We start from the raw sequence: 16,638 nt of genomic DNA, 5'->3' as shown, positions 1-16,638 counted from the left end.
GCGACCCCATGAATTGCAGCACACCAGGCCTTCCTGTCCATCACTAACTCCTGGAGTTCACCCAGACTCAGGTCCATCGAGTCAGTATACAAATACTATACCAGATAGATGAGAATTTAGTCTGTTTTTAAAACCTCCAGAACAGAAATTCGTGGACCACATCTTAAAGGGAAGTCTCCTAGGAAAGCTCTTCAGGAAGTAAATCTTATTTTCAAACTGTCCAAAAAAAATAACCAGAGAAAATCATCAGGTGTCAGAGGCTAAGAACAGCTGAAATATTGATTCAATTTTCTAGCTTGCTGTCTTCACATTCAGTGTCTGCTTCTCCACCTCATCTCCCAGCCTCTAAATAAGAAAAAGGGGGATGTGTAATTGTAGGAACACTGTTAAGAAGTCACAGTGTTCAAATAGTTTTTGCTGTAATTTAATGGAAAATTTATATACTCATTCCTGACATTTTTGGAGGGATTTTCTTGGTAAGGGCAGAGTGGTAGAAAAATAAATATATGCAGAGTGGGAAAGGTACACCATTTCCTGTGCGTGCCTAACATGGTTCTGATTGCCATCCTTGGAGTCTTGACGCTACACATAGTGAATAATTGCTCACTGGATCTGAGAGGTGCAGTCTCCTTTGGTGGATTTGAAGAATTAACTTCTCGTTAAGTCCTGAGCAGAAATAGACTTTGTACTTGGCTTTTCTAAGACTCTATTGAAACAGAGATGTTGAGACATCACCTTCTGCGGTGTTGATTAAGTGAAATTAGGCGTGCAGAGGAAAATCCATTCAATATGCTTTTATTTTTTAAACTGTTTTATTATGGGAAAAATAAAACACCAGACATTCTATATAGTATTGTAGGGATTTCCCTGAGTCCAGTGGCTAAGACTTTGCCTTCCAATGCTGGGGTGAAGGTTCAATCCCTGGCTGGGCAGCTAAGATCCCATATTCCTTTCGGTCAAAAAGACAAAACATACAACAGCAATATTGTAACAAAGTCAATAAAGACTTTAAAAATGGCCTATGTTTAAAAAAAATCTTAAAAAAGAATCTTATACTAAATCCCTGCTTCTATATATTGACTGACTTACCACAGTCAACTTCTTGGGAATTTATTTCATTTTTATGCCTAACCATTCCCCACTGGCTTCCCAGGGGGCACTGGTGGTAAACGACCGGCCTGCCAGTGATACAGAGATACAGGTTCCATCCCTGGGTTGGGAAGACTCCCTAGAGGAGGGCATGGTAACACACTCCAGTATTCTTACCTGGAGAATTCCATTAACAGAGGAGCCTGGTGGGCTACAGCCCATAGGGTCACAAAGAGCAACTTAGCACATTCCCCACTACCATTCCATATTGAATTAAATCTCAGATATCTGTAAAGATTTCCATAGAGAATAGGTACTCTTTGAAGCAGTCTTGCTTAAAATAGTAATGGTATGTAAGCATTTAATATAAGTGAATGAATGACTGAAAGTCACTCAGTCGTGTCCGACTCTTTGTGACCGTATTCTCCAGGCCAGAATACTGGAGTGGGTTGCCTTTTCCTTCTCCAGGGGATCTTCCCAACCCAGGGATCGAACCCAGGTCTCCCACATTGCAGGCGGATTCTTTACCAGCTGAGCCACATAAAATGTCCTATAAATTAATGCACAATATAAGCGCTCTCCTGTCTCTGTTGAGAAGATTTAGAAGGGTGAAATCCAGTCGAACTGATAATCTGATGGGAGTGCGGTGGTCTTCTGGAAAGGTCATTTGTTGTTTGTGGGAGAGTATCTGTAGACCCAATAAAAGTGTTGTCACCAAAGAAGAGTGATGTCACCAAAGAATCCCTGTCTTGAAGAAATGAGTGTTGTTAAGATTTATGAGTGCTCTTTGTTCTCTGGATTACTACTGTTGATAGTCTAACTCTGGCTCTCCAGAGTGTTGTAACTGTGGACAAGAGACACTTACCTGTCTCTGAAAATAAGCTTCCTATTTGAAAAAACGTGTGTGATACCTGTTGTACCTATTCACAGAACAGTCATGCAGATTAATTGTGATCTGGGATGTGACTGTGCTGTAGAAATAATGGCCCAGTTGCCTGTTCTTCTTTAGCGTAAGATTTTGATTCTTTGAAATGACCAGTCTTCAGGATTTTTAATAGTACCAGGGGATGTAAAGATGGAAGAATTGCTATCTTAAATATATATATGTATATATGTGTGTGTGTGTATATATATATGTATGTATTTTTTAGAATATTTTTAAAGAATAGATTTTTATTGAAGTAGACTTGATGTACAATATAGTGATGCACAATTTTTAAATGGTGTACTATATTTTATGCTTTATGCTTTCCTGGTGGCTCAGACAGTAAAGAAGCTGTCTGCAATGCAGGAGAGCAGGATTTGATCCCTGGGTGGGGAAGATGCCCTGGAGAAGGAAATGGCGACCCACTCCAGTATTCTTATTTGGAGAATCCAATGGACAGGGGAGCTTGGTGGACTATAGTCCATGGGGTCACCAAGAGTTGGACACGACTGAGCGGCTAAGACTTTCACTATATTTTATAATTGTTATAAAGTAATGTCTGTGCCCCCTGTGTTGTACAATATGTCCTTGTAGCTTATGTTATGCCTAATAGTTTGTACCTCTTAATCATCTACACATATATTGCCCCTCTCCTCTTCCCTTTCCCCACTGGTGACCACTGGTTTCTTCTTTATATCTGTGTGTCTGTTTCAAAGAATAATTTTATAACCTGAGTTCTCTTTTTCCCCCTGAATATATTTTATCTGAGCATTTTTATTATTCTCTAAGCAGAGATACATTTTGACGGACACCCCCCTCCCCTTTTTCTTTTGTCTCTCAGTTAGTAAAACCTTTGTGAATGGTCTCTTGATCGGGCTCACCAAAATGAACATGTTTCTCTTGGAAAGGTTACCACGTGATCAGAACTTTCTTCCTTCTCTTTTCTTTTTTAGCCTTGCCTCCCCGCTTGAAAGAGATGAAGAGTCAGGAGTCTGTGGCAGGTTCCAAACTAGTGCTTCGGTGCGAGACCAGTTCTGAATACTCCTCTCTCAAGTTCAAGTGGTTTAAGAATGGGAGTGAATTAAGCCGAAAGAACAAACCACAAAACATCAAGATACAGAAAAGGCCAGGGTGAGTATCCTGCATGTCACAGCAGGGGCCATGCCTAGCAATACAATGGTATAAAATATAAAAATTACTAACAGCTTAGTAAATAAATATACCATCAACAAACCTGATACATGATAAGTGAAAAGATTTTTCGTTATACGGGGGCTAGAAATTGGGTCATTATATAGGAAAGAATTTCAGAGTATGTCATCTTAGAACTTCTGGACAAAGGAAGGATGGATATGGAAAGAACTGTAACATGTGGCTAAAATAGAAGGGGTGAGAGAAGATAATATTAATAGCAAGCTGCTGTATAGCACAGGCAGCTCAGCTCAATGCTCTGTGATGACCTGAAGGGTGGGAGCGAGGGAGGGCCTAGCGGAAGGGATATACATACATATATATATATATATCAGATTCATTTCATTGTGCAGCAGAAAAACTAACCAAAGTGGTAAAGCAGTTACACTCCAATTAAAAAATAAATCAAAAAAAGAATTCAAATCAAAAAATTTTCAAAAACTAAAAAATATTAATAGGAGCTATTGTAGTAGTAAGTAATACATGAGATCCTAAAATCATGTATAGAATACCTGTGCCTTACACAATCAAGCTCAGTTGGGAAAGAATCTGCCTGCAATGTAGGAGACCCGAGTTCGATTCCTGGGTAGGGAAGATCCCCTGGAGAAGGAAATGGCAACCCACTTCAGTATTCTTGCCTAGAGAATCTCATGGACAGAGGAGTCTGGCGGGCTACAGTCTGTGGGTTTGTGAGAGTCGGACACAACTTAGCGACTAAACATATATCATCATGTGAGGAGTTAGAATGTAATCAGTTGAATCTGAACTATTCTCCAGTAAATTTAATATGTAAAAGTAATGTGTAACTGACAATTCTATTAAGCTCCATCACCGTGAGAGCAGATTAAAATATCTAGTAATCCTAAGTAGCAAGAATGCCCTCCTTGAGGAGATCCCTATTTGGGAAGGCTTCATGTGACCCCTTATAACGTCTGTGTATTCTATACCTACTCTAAAATGATGCTCTTTTATTTATTTTTTCTTCATTTTTTCCCTCCTTATTTAAGAACGTTTACTTCTAATCTCAAACTACATTTTGAAATTACAGAAGAGCTAAATGCCTCAGGTTTTTGCTTGTGAACAGTCCTTTCATCAGTGTGACATGTATCATAGGGGTTCACAGCTCCAAGGTGACCTTTTCTTCTACTTACACTTCAGAGGATTCCAGTGAAATCCCAGAGATGATATATGAAGCAACAATGAGAATCACCTCCTAGACTTTGATTTTATAGGGCAAATACCAGAAACATCAAACACACATGAGCCAGAAAAAATAAAGCGATATAAGGGAAGTGAATTTAATCTTACCAAAGTGTTTAATGACTGTGAGAGCCATAATTAGGGCTGTTTTCCTGTTTCTATGGTTTTAGTAACTACTCTGCTTATCCTTGTTATTGATTGTGTCGGTACAATGTCTTGATTTGGAAGAATAATACAGAAGGAATATCACTGTAGCAGGTGGTACTTCAAATATACAAAAAAAATATAATAATAATTCTGTGAAGTGACAGAGTGCTTCTGTATATAATCTTATTTGTTTGGTTTTTTAACAAGTTTCCCCTAGTAGTAAGGGCAATTTACTGCACGTGGTGACTCTAATTTTGCAGGGTAAGAAATGAAGGGTCAAAAAACTGTTGTCTTTCCTTGAGTCACCCAACTAGATATGAATAAGCTGGAACACAAATCAATGTCTTAGATTCCTTAATGTCTCATTCCTTCTCTAAAAATGGAAAGCAGACATATTTTATCACATGTGTCCATGTGGGGAAGGGAGGAGAGAGAGCAACTTGAAAAAATAAGCATGATTCTTTTTGAGAAGTTTAACAACAAAGAAAAATTACTTTTAGCTAGGTTTTGGTGTCTGTTTTGTTTTTCATCAATTAGCCAGGTTAGTAAGAAACAGTTATCTGCATAAGCGGAGTGATGTCTCATTTGTTTCTATGTGGCTATTATTTGAGAGAAAAAATATTTAAGAACCCGTGAAAAGCTTATATTGCTAGAAATATGGGGAAATGAAAGAATACTAGGGCGTTTTATACTCAGAGCATCGAAAGATTGTAGAGAGATTATCTAGTACAGCCTTATATGAAGCAATCAAGTGCTGAAACCCTGTTAGGGCTGGGGGAGCTTCAGGATTTTTAAGCAGCCCATCTATTTACAAATAGTGGTCTAAAAACTTGATTATTTATGCTGAGGTAAATTCTACCTTGTGGGAAGTTAAAATTTATTAATAATTAGGGAACAAAATAGCTAACACTAATATCAAACAGTAAACCTAAGTGCTGAATTACAGGTTACTGATGCTAAGTGCCGTGGGAGTTGGGAAGTGGGGAAGACCCCAGGAGCTTCAGGAGTCACTGTGAGAGGGTGGATTTGACTCTGCTAAAGAGAGAGAGTCCCCCTGGATGGGTAGGGTGGGTTATAGAGTAGAGCAGTAGCAGGTTCTGTTTATAGGACAATAAAGAGGCCAATCAAGTTGGGCCAGTGAAAGAGTGGATGGGAAATTTTGCCTTGGATAAGATGCTCTGTGTTGGCCCTGGGCTAGAAGCTGGGTCCAGAGAGATGAACAAGAAGTGTGTGCTGTCTCAGAGGCTTGGTCTCAAGTGGGGAAGGGAAATATAAGCAGTTATAATTCTCAGTTTTAAATTTGATGATAGTGACGATCACAGGATGCTTTAGAAAGGTACTCACAAGGACGGTGGAGGGGACCCAGTCCTGGACTGTGGAGGCTTCCTAGAAAGAAGGGGAGGAAAGAGAGAAGGAGGAGAGGATTATCCAGGCTGAAGGAACAGAACGAAGCAGCTGCGGATTGCAGGTATTTAAGGTGAGGATACCTGAAGAGAAGAAGCTGAATAGGTTGAGTAAATAAGATGACAAAAAGGAACAACAGGAAAAAAAGAGAGATCCCCCGGAATGAGTATGGTTCTAAAAGGCACATGTGTAGGTAAAGAACTAATTTGTTACATGGCTTGGATGACATATAAAAGTGTCATTAGTATTCAGAAAGGCATTTTCATGTTGGCTTCATAGGCTCAGACAGCTAAGAGCACTGTCTACATATTAATAAAATCCCATTATCCCGGAAAGGCCAATGTTCAGAAATTACTTCTTTTAAACAATAGCCTTGCTGGAAAGAATTAAGTAGGAACAAAAAAAGACTTTTATTCAGGTAATGTGACTGCAAATGATGACTCTTGGCAAAGCATTGAACATTTTTGAGCTTCCAAAAATAAGACACTTTATGTAAAGTGGGCAGCCACTGATAAGTGATCAGGTAATTGTGTTTCAAAATTGGGTATTTGATCATTTCTGAGGTTGTATCTTTAAAAAAAAAAAATTAGTGCTGTCTTTTTTTAAGGGATCAAACTGAATCTAAATTTAATTAACATTTGCAAGATGCTCTATTATTTCAGCTTTCAACTTATAAGAGAATGGATACTATTGTTATTATACTCATTAAAAAATTAATATCCTGAGAATGAAGGAAATTCGGTTTCTTCCTGTAGATCTAATGTTAATAAATGGTTACTCTTGGACTTGAAATTGATCTGTATCTATGTCTTTTGTCTTTTTAACTCCATGTCTCATGTCTTTTCACAACTACTTGTGATTTTGCCTTAGTATCCAGTGAAGTCATAACATGTTTAAGGCAAGGGACCTGTTTAGGCTTAAACTGCTTAATAAAAAGCATTCTTATTTGTCAGCTTCCTCTACATGCTCGTAATTTTTCATTGTGAAGACATTTCAAAATGTTAACAATTTGTAGTGGTTACTTGCTTACTTAACTTTATCTTACTACATTTGCTTTTAGCCCACAGGCCAAGAAGGGATAAACTGTCTCTTAGGCTATGATCACAAGCAGAGGTGAATTTTAGTGTAAGGTTTAGGATTACCCTGGGACCCTCTTTATTTAAAGTAAAATGTTGACTCTCTTCCAATCCTTCGCCTAGATTTCTTTTTCACATTTTATAATCTAGATTGTTTGTAACAGTCAGAATTTCCTTTTAATCCCTTAGTGTTATGAAAAGATTTTACACCAAGAGGGACTCGCTATTATTTTGTAAAGTCTTATCCCCTCTTCAGCCCCTGCTCCTACTAATAAATGACATTCCTACATGTTCTTCCTGTGATTCTGCATTCATGTGTGAGCCTTTTTGTTTGTTTTATTTGGCTGAGCAAGATGTGGGACCAATTAAAAGAAATAGAAACTGCCCTGGTCTTAAGTGTCTACTTATCCCTTTGTTTTTGTTTCCTTTGCCTGGTGGACGATTTGATTTAGAAAACTGGTTAAAGAGTTTGGTTGTGTGACAGGTTATATTTCAGGTCAACCTGTTGGCCTCACTTGCATATCTGTCTTGTATCAGTCTTTTTTTAAATTTTATTTATTTATTTTAATCGGAGGCTAATTACAATATTGTAGTGGTTTTTGCCATACATTGACATGAATCAGCAGTCTTATTAAAGGCTGACTTCCTGTTGTTTGTGTATGGTATACATTTTTGGATGCTCTTAATTTTGTATCAGGGGCTTCCCTGGTGGCTCAGTGGTAAAGAATCCACCTGCCAATGTGGGTGCCATCCCTGAGTCAGAACGATCCCCTGGAAAAGGAAATGGCAACCCACTCCTGTATGCTTGCCTGGAAAATCCCATGGATGGGGAGCCTGGTGGGCTACAGTCACTGGGGTTGCAAAAGAGTCGACACAACTCAGTGACTGCTGCTGCTGCTGCTAAGTCGCTTCAGTCGTGTCCGACTCTGTGCGACCCCATAGACAACAGCCCACCAGGCTCCCCCATCCCTGGGATTCTCCAGGCAAGAACACTGGAGTGGGTTGCCATTTCCTTCTTCAATGCATCAAAGTTAAAACTGACTAAACAACAACAATTTTGTATCAGCTCTTCATTCCTGTTCTTGCTTTTTTTTTTTTTTTGGACTCACCTTGTGGCTTGTGTGATCTTAGTTCCCTCTTGAACCCAGGCCCTCGGCAGTGAAAGCCCTAACCACTGGACCACCAGGGAATACCCTGTTCTTACATATTGTAATTTTGTTTAAAATTGATTCTAATTGGTTTGGTCAAGTTAAAAAAAATTAAGGAATGATTTCTCTTGTTATCAATTGTTTCAGGGTTTTTGACTCTTAATAGAAGAGGTTTATATACATCTCTTTCTTTTATTAGTTGAGCTACTCCAACAGGTCATTTTAACTTTATATGTAAGAAGACCTTAGATTCCTTAGGTATAAAATGGGAATAACCAGTGTCTGTTTCATAGCATTTATGTGAAGCATTCTGAGCTGTGTTAACATACACACGAGAATTCATATATGATTCCTTAGGGATCAGAAGAATGGGATTATATAAACTGAGTTGATCCTTTCTATATGCATTTAAGTTGCCTTTACCTGTAAAATATGGTGGAAGAATTAAGTATGAAAAATGAGATAAGCAGCTATGGAAACCTTGAATCTATCTTGTGAGTGAGAACTAATTAAAAGAACACAGATTGCATTTTGATATAAAAAATGAAGTTAATCTTTATAACTTCCATGTATAAATGTTTTATTGCTTTATTGTTACATTGTATCATTTTTTCTTATTCCAAGACAATGCATGCTTATTAGGAAAATCTAAAAATTGCAGGAATTTAGAATGTCATTATAATAGTAGCGGACACTTACTGGGAGACTACTCTATTTCAAGCATTGTTTTAAACACTGTATATGAATTAACTCTTTGAAAGCTTTTAGAAAATGAAAATCCACCAAAACATGCACCCCTCCCAGAACCCCAGATAACTCACCAATTAAAGAGCAAAAGGTTAATTTTGTGATTGGGAGTTCATTCATTCTTCCAAGTTAACTTTATTCTTATAGACAAGATATAGTAGCCTATTGAAGAAAGTAAAATAAAACTATAGCCATATTTATTAAGGCCCCAAATGGTTGCAATGTGTAATTTTCAAGAAAGGTTTGTCTGTTTCTACTCTCTCAGTATTTCCCATTCCTGCTCTAAGACCCACGGATTGAAGAATCTCACAGTTAAATATATCATTATAGTTCAAAGGAGTTTTTTGTGTCCCTGGAGAAATTTGAGTTTCCATTGAACTGCAAAAAGGATTGCCAACCTCTTTAACATAAATGCTTTCTCTCTTCATAATGTTTTTAAATATGCAGCTCTCATTTAAGCTTTCGTTTAAAAACAGGATTTATTTTTTCAAAACTAATTGAAACCACTGATCTAATTAAATCTTTTCTGCATAGAGATATTCTTGTTAGGAACTGCTTGACAGGTGGCAGTCCAGACTTGAATCTGTCTAAAGAGAAAACCTCTTTCATATGATATCCTATCCTTTTTGAACACTGAAAAGGTCCTTCCTTATATATCATCCAAAATATGCCTTCTTTTTCCTGTAAGACATAATTCTACCTTCAAGAGCTTCACCAAATAATTTCCTTTTCCAGATAATAAAGATGGAATATATTTATATATATCTTGTTCATAGCTCCCTGCCAGTGGAACCTCTCTTACTTTAATAGCATCTTCTCTGGTGTTAAGATATCTAGGCCCTATTCAATTCTGATCACCTTCTAAAGTCCTCTAGCTGTTGATATTATTTTTTAATCAAATGCCACTTTGAAGCATAATTCAATACTCCAGATACGATCCAGCCTATGAGCAGTGTATTGAGACTTTTATCCAATTTGATTTATGCTCTTTTAATATTAATTTGGCCATACAGTGGTACTTTTTTCTTCTTTTTTAAACAGTTGTTTAAAATGGAGTAATATTAAACATGTGGCTGATGGAAATATATTTTTCTGTATACATTGTTGTCAAGGTTCTTCTTTCCCAACCTGTATTTCTTCTACAGATTTTTGAACCTGAATGTATTTGTTATGCTTATCTTGATTACACTGATTCTTGATCTTGGCCCATTGATGCACAGTCCTAGAATTCCCAAGCGTGTCTCTACAGAACAGATTTCTTAGTCACTTCTCATGCCTGCCTTAGAAATTCACTGTAACTGTATAAAAATGACTAAGAGGTAGGTTGTAAAGAAATCTGTTTGTTTAACGAAACATTTGAGCGCAGAAAATTTCTTTTTTTTTTCTTATTGTCTTTCTATTTCTCTGTTTTTTAATTTTTTTATTGAAGTATAATTGCTTAGAATGGCAAACCACTCCAGTATTCTTGCCTGGGAAAATCCCATGGACAGAGGAGCTTGGTGGGCTACAGTCCATGGGGGTTGCAAAGAGTCAGACACAACTGAGCATGCACGCATGATTGTTTTACATTGTTGTGTTAGTTTCCACTGTACAACAGTGTGAATCAGCTATATATATACACACACACACACACACATATATCCATATATACATATATCTATTATACATGTATCTATTATACATATATCTACATATACATACCTATATATACATATATCTATATATACAAATATATACATGTATATATATATATATATATTTTTCCAGCCTCCCTGTTGAGCCTCCCTCCCTCCAGCTCCCTCCCACCCCTCCAGGTCATCACAGAGTACCAAGCTGTGCTCCTTGTGTGACAGCAGCTTCCCACTAGCTCTCTGTTTTAAACATGGTAGTGTATGTATGTCAATTCTAATCCCCCAGTTCATCCCACCCTCCCCTTCTCTCCCTGTGACCACAAGTCCATTCTCTACATCTGTGTCTCTGTTTCTCTTTTTAAGTGTAACATTTATTTACATTCCCTGGAAGAGTATTCCAATAAACACTGCCCAGGTCTTTAGGAGAAGTTTGAGTTTAAGAGCTATCCCTGTCAGATTAACTATAAGTTAATGTTAACTGTAAATTTCATTACCTTATTTCTTTAAGAAGATTCTCCTGAGAGAGGTACTCAAGGCTGGCAGAATTTAGATCAAAGAGAGAGAGAGAGCGAGCAGCTCCAGCTACATGATCATGAGAGGCTTGATGCAGGAATTGGCACTTGAGGTGGTCTTTAAAGATCGGCTGGGGCTTCACTAGTAGCTCAGACGGTAAACAATGTGTCTGCAATGCAGGGGACCTGGGTTCAATCCCTGGGTTTGGAAGAGCCCCTGGAGACGGGAACAACTACCTACTCCAGTATTCTGGCCTGGAGAATTCCATGAGGTCAAAAAGAGTCAGACACAACTGAGCAACTTTCACTAAGATCAGCTAATATCTTGATGGGTCAGAATACAGGGTCTGCATTCTTAGGAAGAAGAAATACACAAGCAAAAAAGCACGAAGATGGCAGGGCATAAATCTTACACATGCAGGTCGTGGAGGGTGGATTAATTCAGTAGATTGGAGGAGGAGAAGAGTTGAAATTAAATTTGAAACAATTGATCCAACCTGATTAGTTAATATTATATGACAAGAAGAACCAGAAAATTCACTTAAAATTAGGAAGGTGTAATTTACAGGAGGACTTCCCTCGTGATTCAGCGGTAAACAATCCACCTGTCAATGCAGGAGACGTGGCTCTTATCCCTGGGTCAGAAAGATCCCCTGGGGAAGGAATGGCAACCCACTCCAGTATTCTTGCCTGGGAAATTCTTGCCTCTCGCCCATGGACAGAGGAGCCTGGCAGGTTATAGTCCAGGGGATCGCAAAATGTCAGAGAGGACTTAGCGACTCAATAACACCATCAACAAATTTACAGGAGGTTTGCGTGTAATTCTGAGTTGCTATCTTTGCTTCCTGCCCTGTTTTCTCCCTGTTGTCTTCCTCTCAGGAATCCAGACTGTCAATATCAGGCTCCTGTATATAAGGACACTTTAGAAAGGCTTTAATAAATCCTGAGCCAATCCCAGTAGTTTTAAGTTTTTAAATCATAGGCACTGCTTAAATTATAGGCTTGTGCAATAGTAAAACATAGACAGATGCAAATCACAGTGTTGCCCATGTTCTGAAAGAGTGCCAAATATTGATTTAATATGTAGTTTTATGAAAGTGTGTGTTATTGTTGCACGAATATTTATTTCAATATTAAGAACCATTTGTGTGGTATGGTGCTCCCAGCAATGAGAATCGTTTCAAAGAATGACAAATTCCTTTGCTTTTGAAAGTATTAAATTCTCTTCATTCAAAATTAACATAATTCTTGATGTCATTCTACTAAGAAAGGAAGTGTAGAGCATTTTAATCTAGTCTAGCCTTCACTGAAGTATCTATCCTTTCCAGATTTATAAGAAACGGCTTTACACTTTTAACTTCCTTAATTAACCCTATTGGCTACTGACACTGAGATATAGAGAGGAAAGAAAACTTAACATTTGGGTGAAAAAAATATTCTGAAATGTAATGTGGTTAGTGGTAGTGTTAGAGGAATAAGTGGTAGTGTTAGAGGAATAAAAAGAAAACTTAGAAAAGAATTCCTTCAAATTGCTGATCTGGGTGATGAAATTAAGACTATGTCCAGGGTATAATTTAAATGAGATGTATCTCACTTTTGGTGTGATTTTGGTAAAATCATGAATGTATATATAGATATATGTATATATATCTACTAGTCAGTTGTGGGGGGTTTTTTTAAAGATTTTTTGGATGGAGACCATTTTTTAATTAATTCATTAATTTTGGACTGTGCTGGGTCTTTGTTGCTGTGCCAGGGCTTTTTCTCGTTGCAGAGAGCAGGGGCTTGTGGTGCACTGCCTCAGTAGCTCCGAGGCATGTGGAATCTTCCCAGACCAGGAATCAAACCCGTGTCCCCTGGGTTGGCAGGCAAATTCTTAACCACTGGACCACCAGGGAAGTCCAGTCAGTTGTGTGCGTGTAGAGTGAGAAGGGGGGAGTTTGAAAACTCTAAAACTACAGAGACTGTATTTTGATGATCATCATAGTTCTGTGAAATATACTTAAACCGCTTTGGTCCTGATCTTGTAGGAAGTCAGAACTTCGCATTAGCAAAGCGTCACTGGCTGATTCTGGAGAATATATGTGCAAAGTGATCAGCAAACTAGGAAATGACAGTGCCTCTGCCAACATCACCATTGTGGAGTCAAACGGTAAGAGATGCCTACTGCGTGCTATTTCTCAGTCTCTAAGAGGAGTGATCAAGGTATGTGGTCACACTTGAATCACGCAGGTGTGTGAAATCTCATTGTGAACAAATAAAAATCATGAAAGGAAAACTCTATGTTTGAAATATCTTATGGGTCCTCCTGTAAAGCTCTTCACTCCATAAGGTGAGATAGACCTGAAATATACATAGATTATTTAAAAAGGATTGGAATAATATCATGAATAGCAGAGAGAGAATGGATTGCTAAAAGAAAGAGATTATACATCCACTCTAAGTTAGTCAGGGACAGCAGGTAAGTTTTTTGCTCTGTCGAAACAGAATATGTATGTATGTATGTGTGTGTACATATATATATATAATTTATATACAGAATATATATTGTATATATTTCGTGCTAATGTGTATTATGTATGAATATATGTACATTGTGGATGTGTAAACAGAATACAATCCTGACTTAGTCCTGGCAATTTTTATGTTCTTATATATGTTTTCAATATGTCTGGCTCTAGATAGTAGAAAGTTAAGGTTATCAGGGCTTTTTTGAGCCCATTAATTCAGAAATCAAGAGTCTTAGAGGCAAAGCATTTTTTTACTCACTTGTATAGGCTTTATAAATAAGCATTATATAGGTTTAAGCTTCTGTTTTCCTAAGAGCAGTGCCAGGGACTATTTGTTAAACAAATGAATACCTTGGAGACAGAAGGTGCCCCCTATCCTCTGACAACCCCTCTGAGTTATCTGAGGAAGGGTAAAGGAAGGACATAGCTGGTGGCTCTCTGTTCACGATCCCTTAGTACTCCACAAAGTGATGGAGTCATTCATCTGTAGAAGCTGATGACGAGCTAGCAGTGAGCATCTCTTGAAACAATAAAATGCTGCTTTGAAACCTTTGGTGCTGTTTTGGATGATGGCGCTGGACTGCTGTCTTCACAAGCCTTGTCATCTATTATAAAACCAAGCATGACTGCACCACTTCTAGGCAGGTGATGAGAAAGAATGCCCACTGCAAAGGCCTGATCTCTTAAAGTGATAAGATAAAATTACAGAGCCAAGAAGGGAAGAACGAAAGTACTCTTAGGGGTTAACTCCTTAGGAGACTGGTGTGGTTTGATTCAGTTGATAACAGGATAGGGAGAAGGGAGTGAGATAAAAATATGGAACCAGGGTTGGGAGTATTCAGGTTAATTCCTAGTCTTCTGTGGACTTCCCAATGCATTGCTGTATATTGCAGTGTAATCAAAATTCATTTCTTTCCTTTTAAATACCTCCCTCCACAGAAAGTAAAAGACAACAGTGAAAACTGGTTTCCATGATTATTTTTAGGGGCCGTGTTTACTGTATATAAAGTGTAAAAGCCATTTAAAATTTATGTGAGTAAATATAACGTCACTTTACTTTTTAATCAGCATAGGTAAAGCAACAGGGTTTTGCTTGTGTTATTTTTTTCCACTTGGAATTTTATACAATGCAACTAGAAATGCAAATTTGAAATTTCAGTGACTTATCTTTTCTTTCTATAATACCATGTTTAATAGCTTTTTCTCAGTTTGTCAGTGACTTGCTTCAGTGCATCTTCTCCTGGTAAAGGCTCCTGAATTATGATTTGGACACTCGGATTAGATTTGTGTAGCTATGTATACTGTAAAGTCCCAGGAAAATAGAATTAAAGTGTCATAGTTTCACTGAGTGCTTACAGTAGGATTATATTTAATATTCCACATTTTCTGAATTGCAGTATTAAGCAGTGAATTACTTACCACTATTTTATTCTTGGCAAAAACTCATAGGATTTCTTTTTATTAATTTGGGGGTGCTGAAGTTTTGGTAATAACAGTTTTTCACATCCCTTTCATGGGAGAGGTATTCAGCTTATTTTCCATGTTAATTTATTTAAGAATTGATCTCAAATTTGAATGTAGTATTGAATTATAAAGTGTAGAGAAATGAAAATAGGGATGTTTTGGGTAATCAATCTTTTTTACCTGACAGGAAAAAAGAGAAGGTTATGAAATATTGTCAGGAAATCATCCTTAAAACAATCAACTAAAATTCCTTAAGGACTAGAAGGGAGGAATGAAGAATCTCAATTACTGGGCATGGTGGTTGTTTTTATTTTCTTCTTAGAACGTTAAGACTAGTTCTTCCATATCCAATCTTCTCATTGTATTTAAAAAGAAATAGAAACCTAAGATTTGTTTTAAATTCCTTACTTCCTGGTTCAGTACAGCTTGCTCAATACCAGACTGTGTGTTTGTGAATGTTTAAGGTCTATTCTTCGATTTGTGAAGGACAAAAACTGGAAAAAACAAAAATGGTGTGAGGCGGAAAGAGAGAAGGATTCCACTGGGATGAACTAGAGCTTCATTATAACTGGGGCTCCAGGAGAAAGTGGTACCTAGCAAGTGGTATCTAGGGATGTTTACAAGTTTAAACATCAGGAATTTTTGGCTTTTCTCTCAAGTCTGCCCTTCAGGTGCCCAGATGCATTCTTGACTCGCCGACTCTTTCTTATATTTTCCAACCTCTCCTGCTTTCACTTACGCGCCTTTATAATTCCAAACTTTGACCTGATTATGGTTCCATTTGGCCATATTCTTCTTCATGTTTCTTTTGAAGGCATCCTTTCAGTTTTGACTCCGGCTATGTGATTGTTGCCTCAGGGGCCAAATCAGATTCCCCATAAGAATCTTACTGGCAGAGCTGATCATGTCCGAAGATCCATAGAGCTTACAGCTCATCAGCGTGTTCTCCCCAGGTCCCCACCACAGCCCCAACCCAGGAGAGTGAAGCCGGAAACATGGCTGCCTAGAAATGCTCCTCTTTTCCGAGGCTGTGGGTCAGACATGCAGTTCATCAGAGCCTGTACTCTCAGGCACCAGGACAGACAGGGCCAGAGCATCCTGCACATTGGGAAATGCTCTTTTCTCCCTGCATCTCAGCAGCTTGGTTGTAGCACCACCAGAAGGAAAATATGTAATCATTCTGATGTTCACCCTTTTCTACCGTGATCTATGAATTTGCTATATTCAGCTCAAGGTTGGTTATCCAAGAAATCTCAGCTCAGATCCTGAGCTCTCAGGGACTCAAATTCACTACCTTCATGTTGTCAGGTTCCTGTCTTCCAAGATTCTGAGCAGAGGTTGCACAGAAACACTCTTTCAGAGAGAAAAAGAACGCTCTACTGTGGTTGTAAGCTGTCACTCAGCCAAACCATCTCTTCTTAGATATGTATTTACCGTTGACTTGGGCTGAGAGAGTAGAATTCTCAAGAATCTCCCCCACCCCCTACCATAGTGAGAGTGTTAGGGGGAAAAAAGGTCTTAAAAATAAGAACGTGTTGCCAAAATATTATACGATGTAGAACTCCTCTTGAGATTTTATGTTGTCTGTGGAATA

General features: G+C 38.0%; 1 protein-coding gene across 8 annotated transcripts in view; it reads left to right on the top strand.

The window, feature by feature from the left end:
* NRG1 (neuregulin 1) overlaps positions 1–16,638 on the top strand; it is a 1,145,979-nt gene that overhangs the window by 959,073 nt on the left and 170,268 nt on the right. For all 8 annotated transcript variants that reach the window (XM_070364126.1, XM_070364125.1, XM_070364124.1 and 5 more), the window contains exons 2-3: positions 2,968–3,145; positions 13,101–13,222. In XM_070364126.1, the coding sequence (XP_070220227.1) occupies positions 2,968–3,145; positions 13,101–13,222 (300 nt within the window). The remainder of the gene's footprint in view (positions 1–2,967; positions 3,146–13,100; positions 13,223–16,638) is intronic.

This window comes from Bos mutus, chromosome 27 (assembly GCF_027580195.1).
Source record: "Bos mutus isolate GX-2022 chromosome 27, NWIPB_WYAK_1.1, whole genome shotgun sequence".
NCBI lineage: Eukaryota > Metazoa > Chordata > Mammalia > Artiodactyla > Bovidae > Bos > Bos mutus.
The sequence above is the reverse complement of the archived record's forward strand: the minus strand, read 5'-3'. Positions and strand labels throughout refer to the sequence as shown.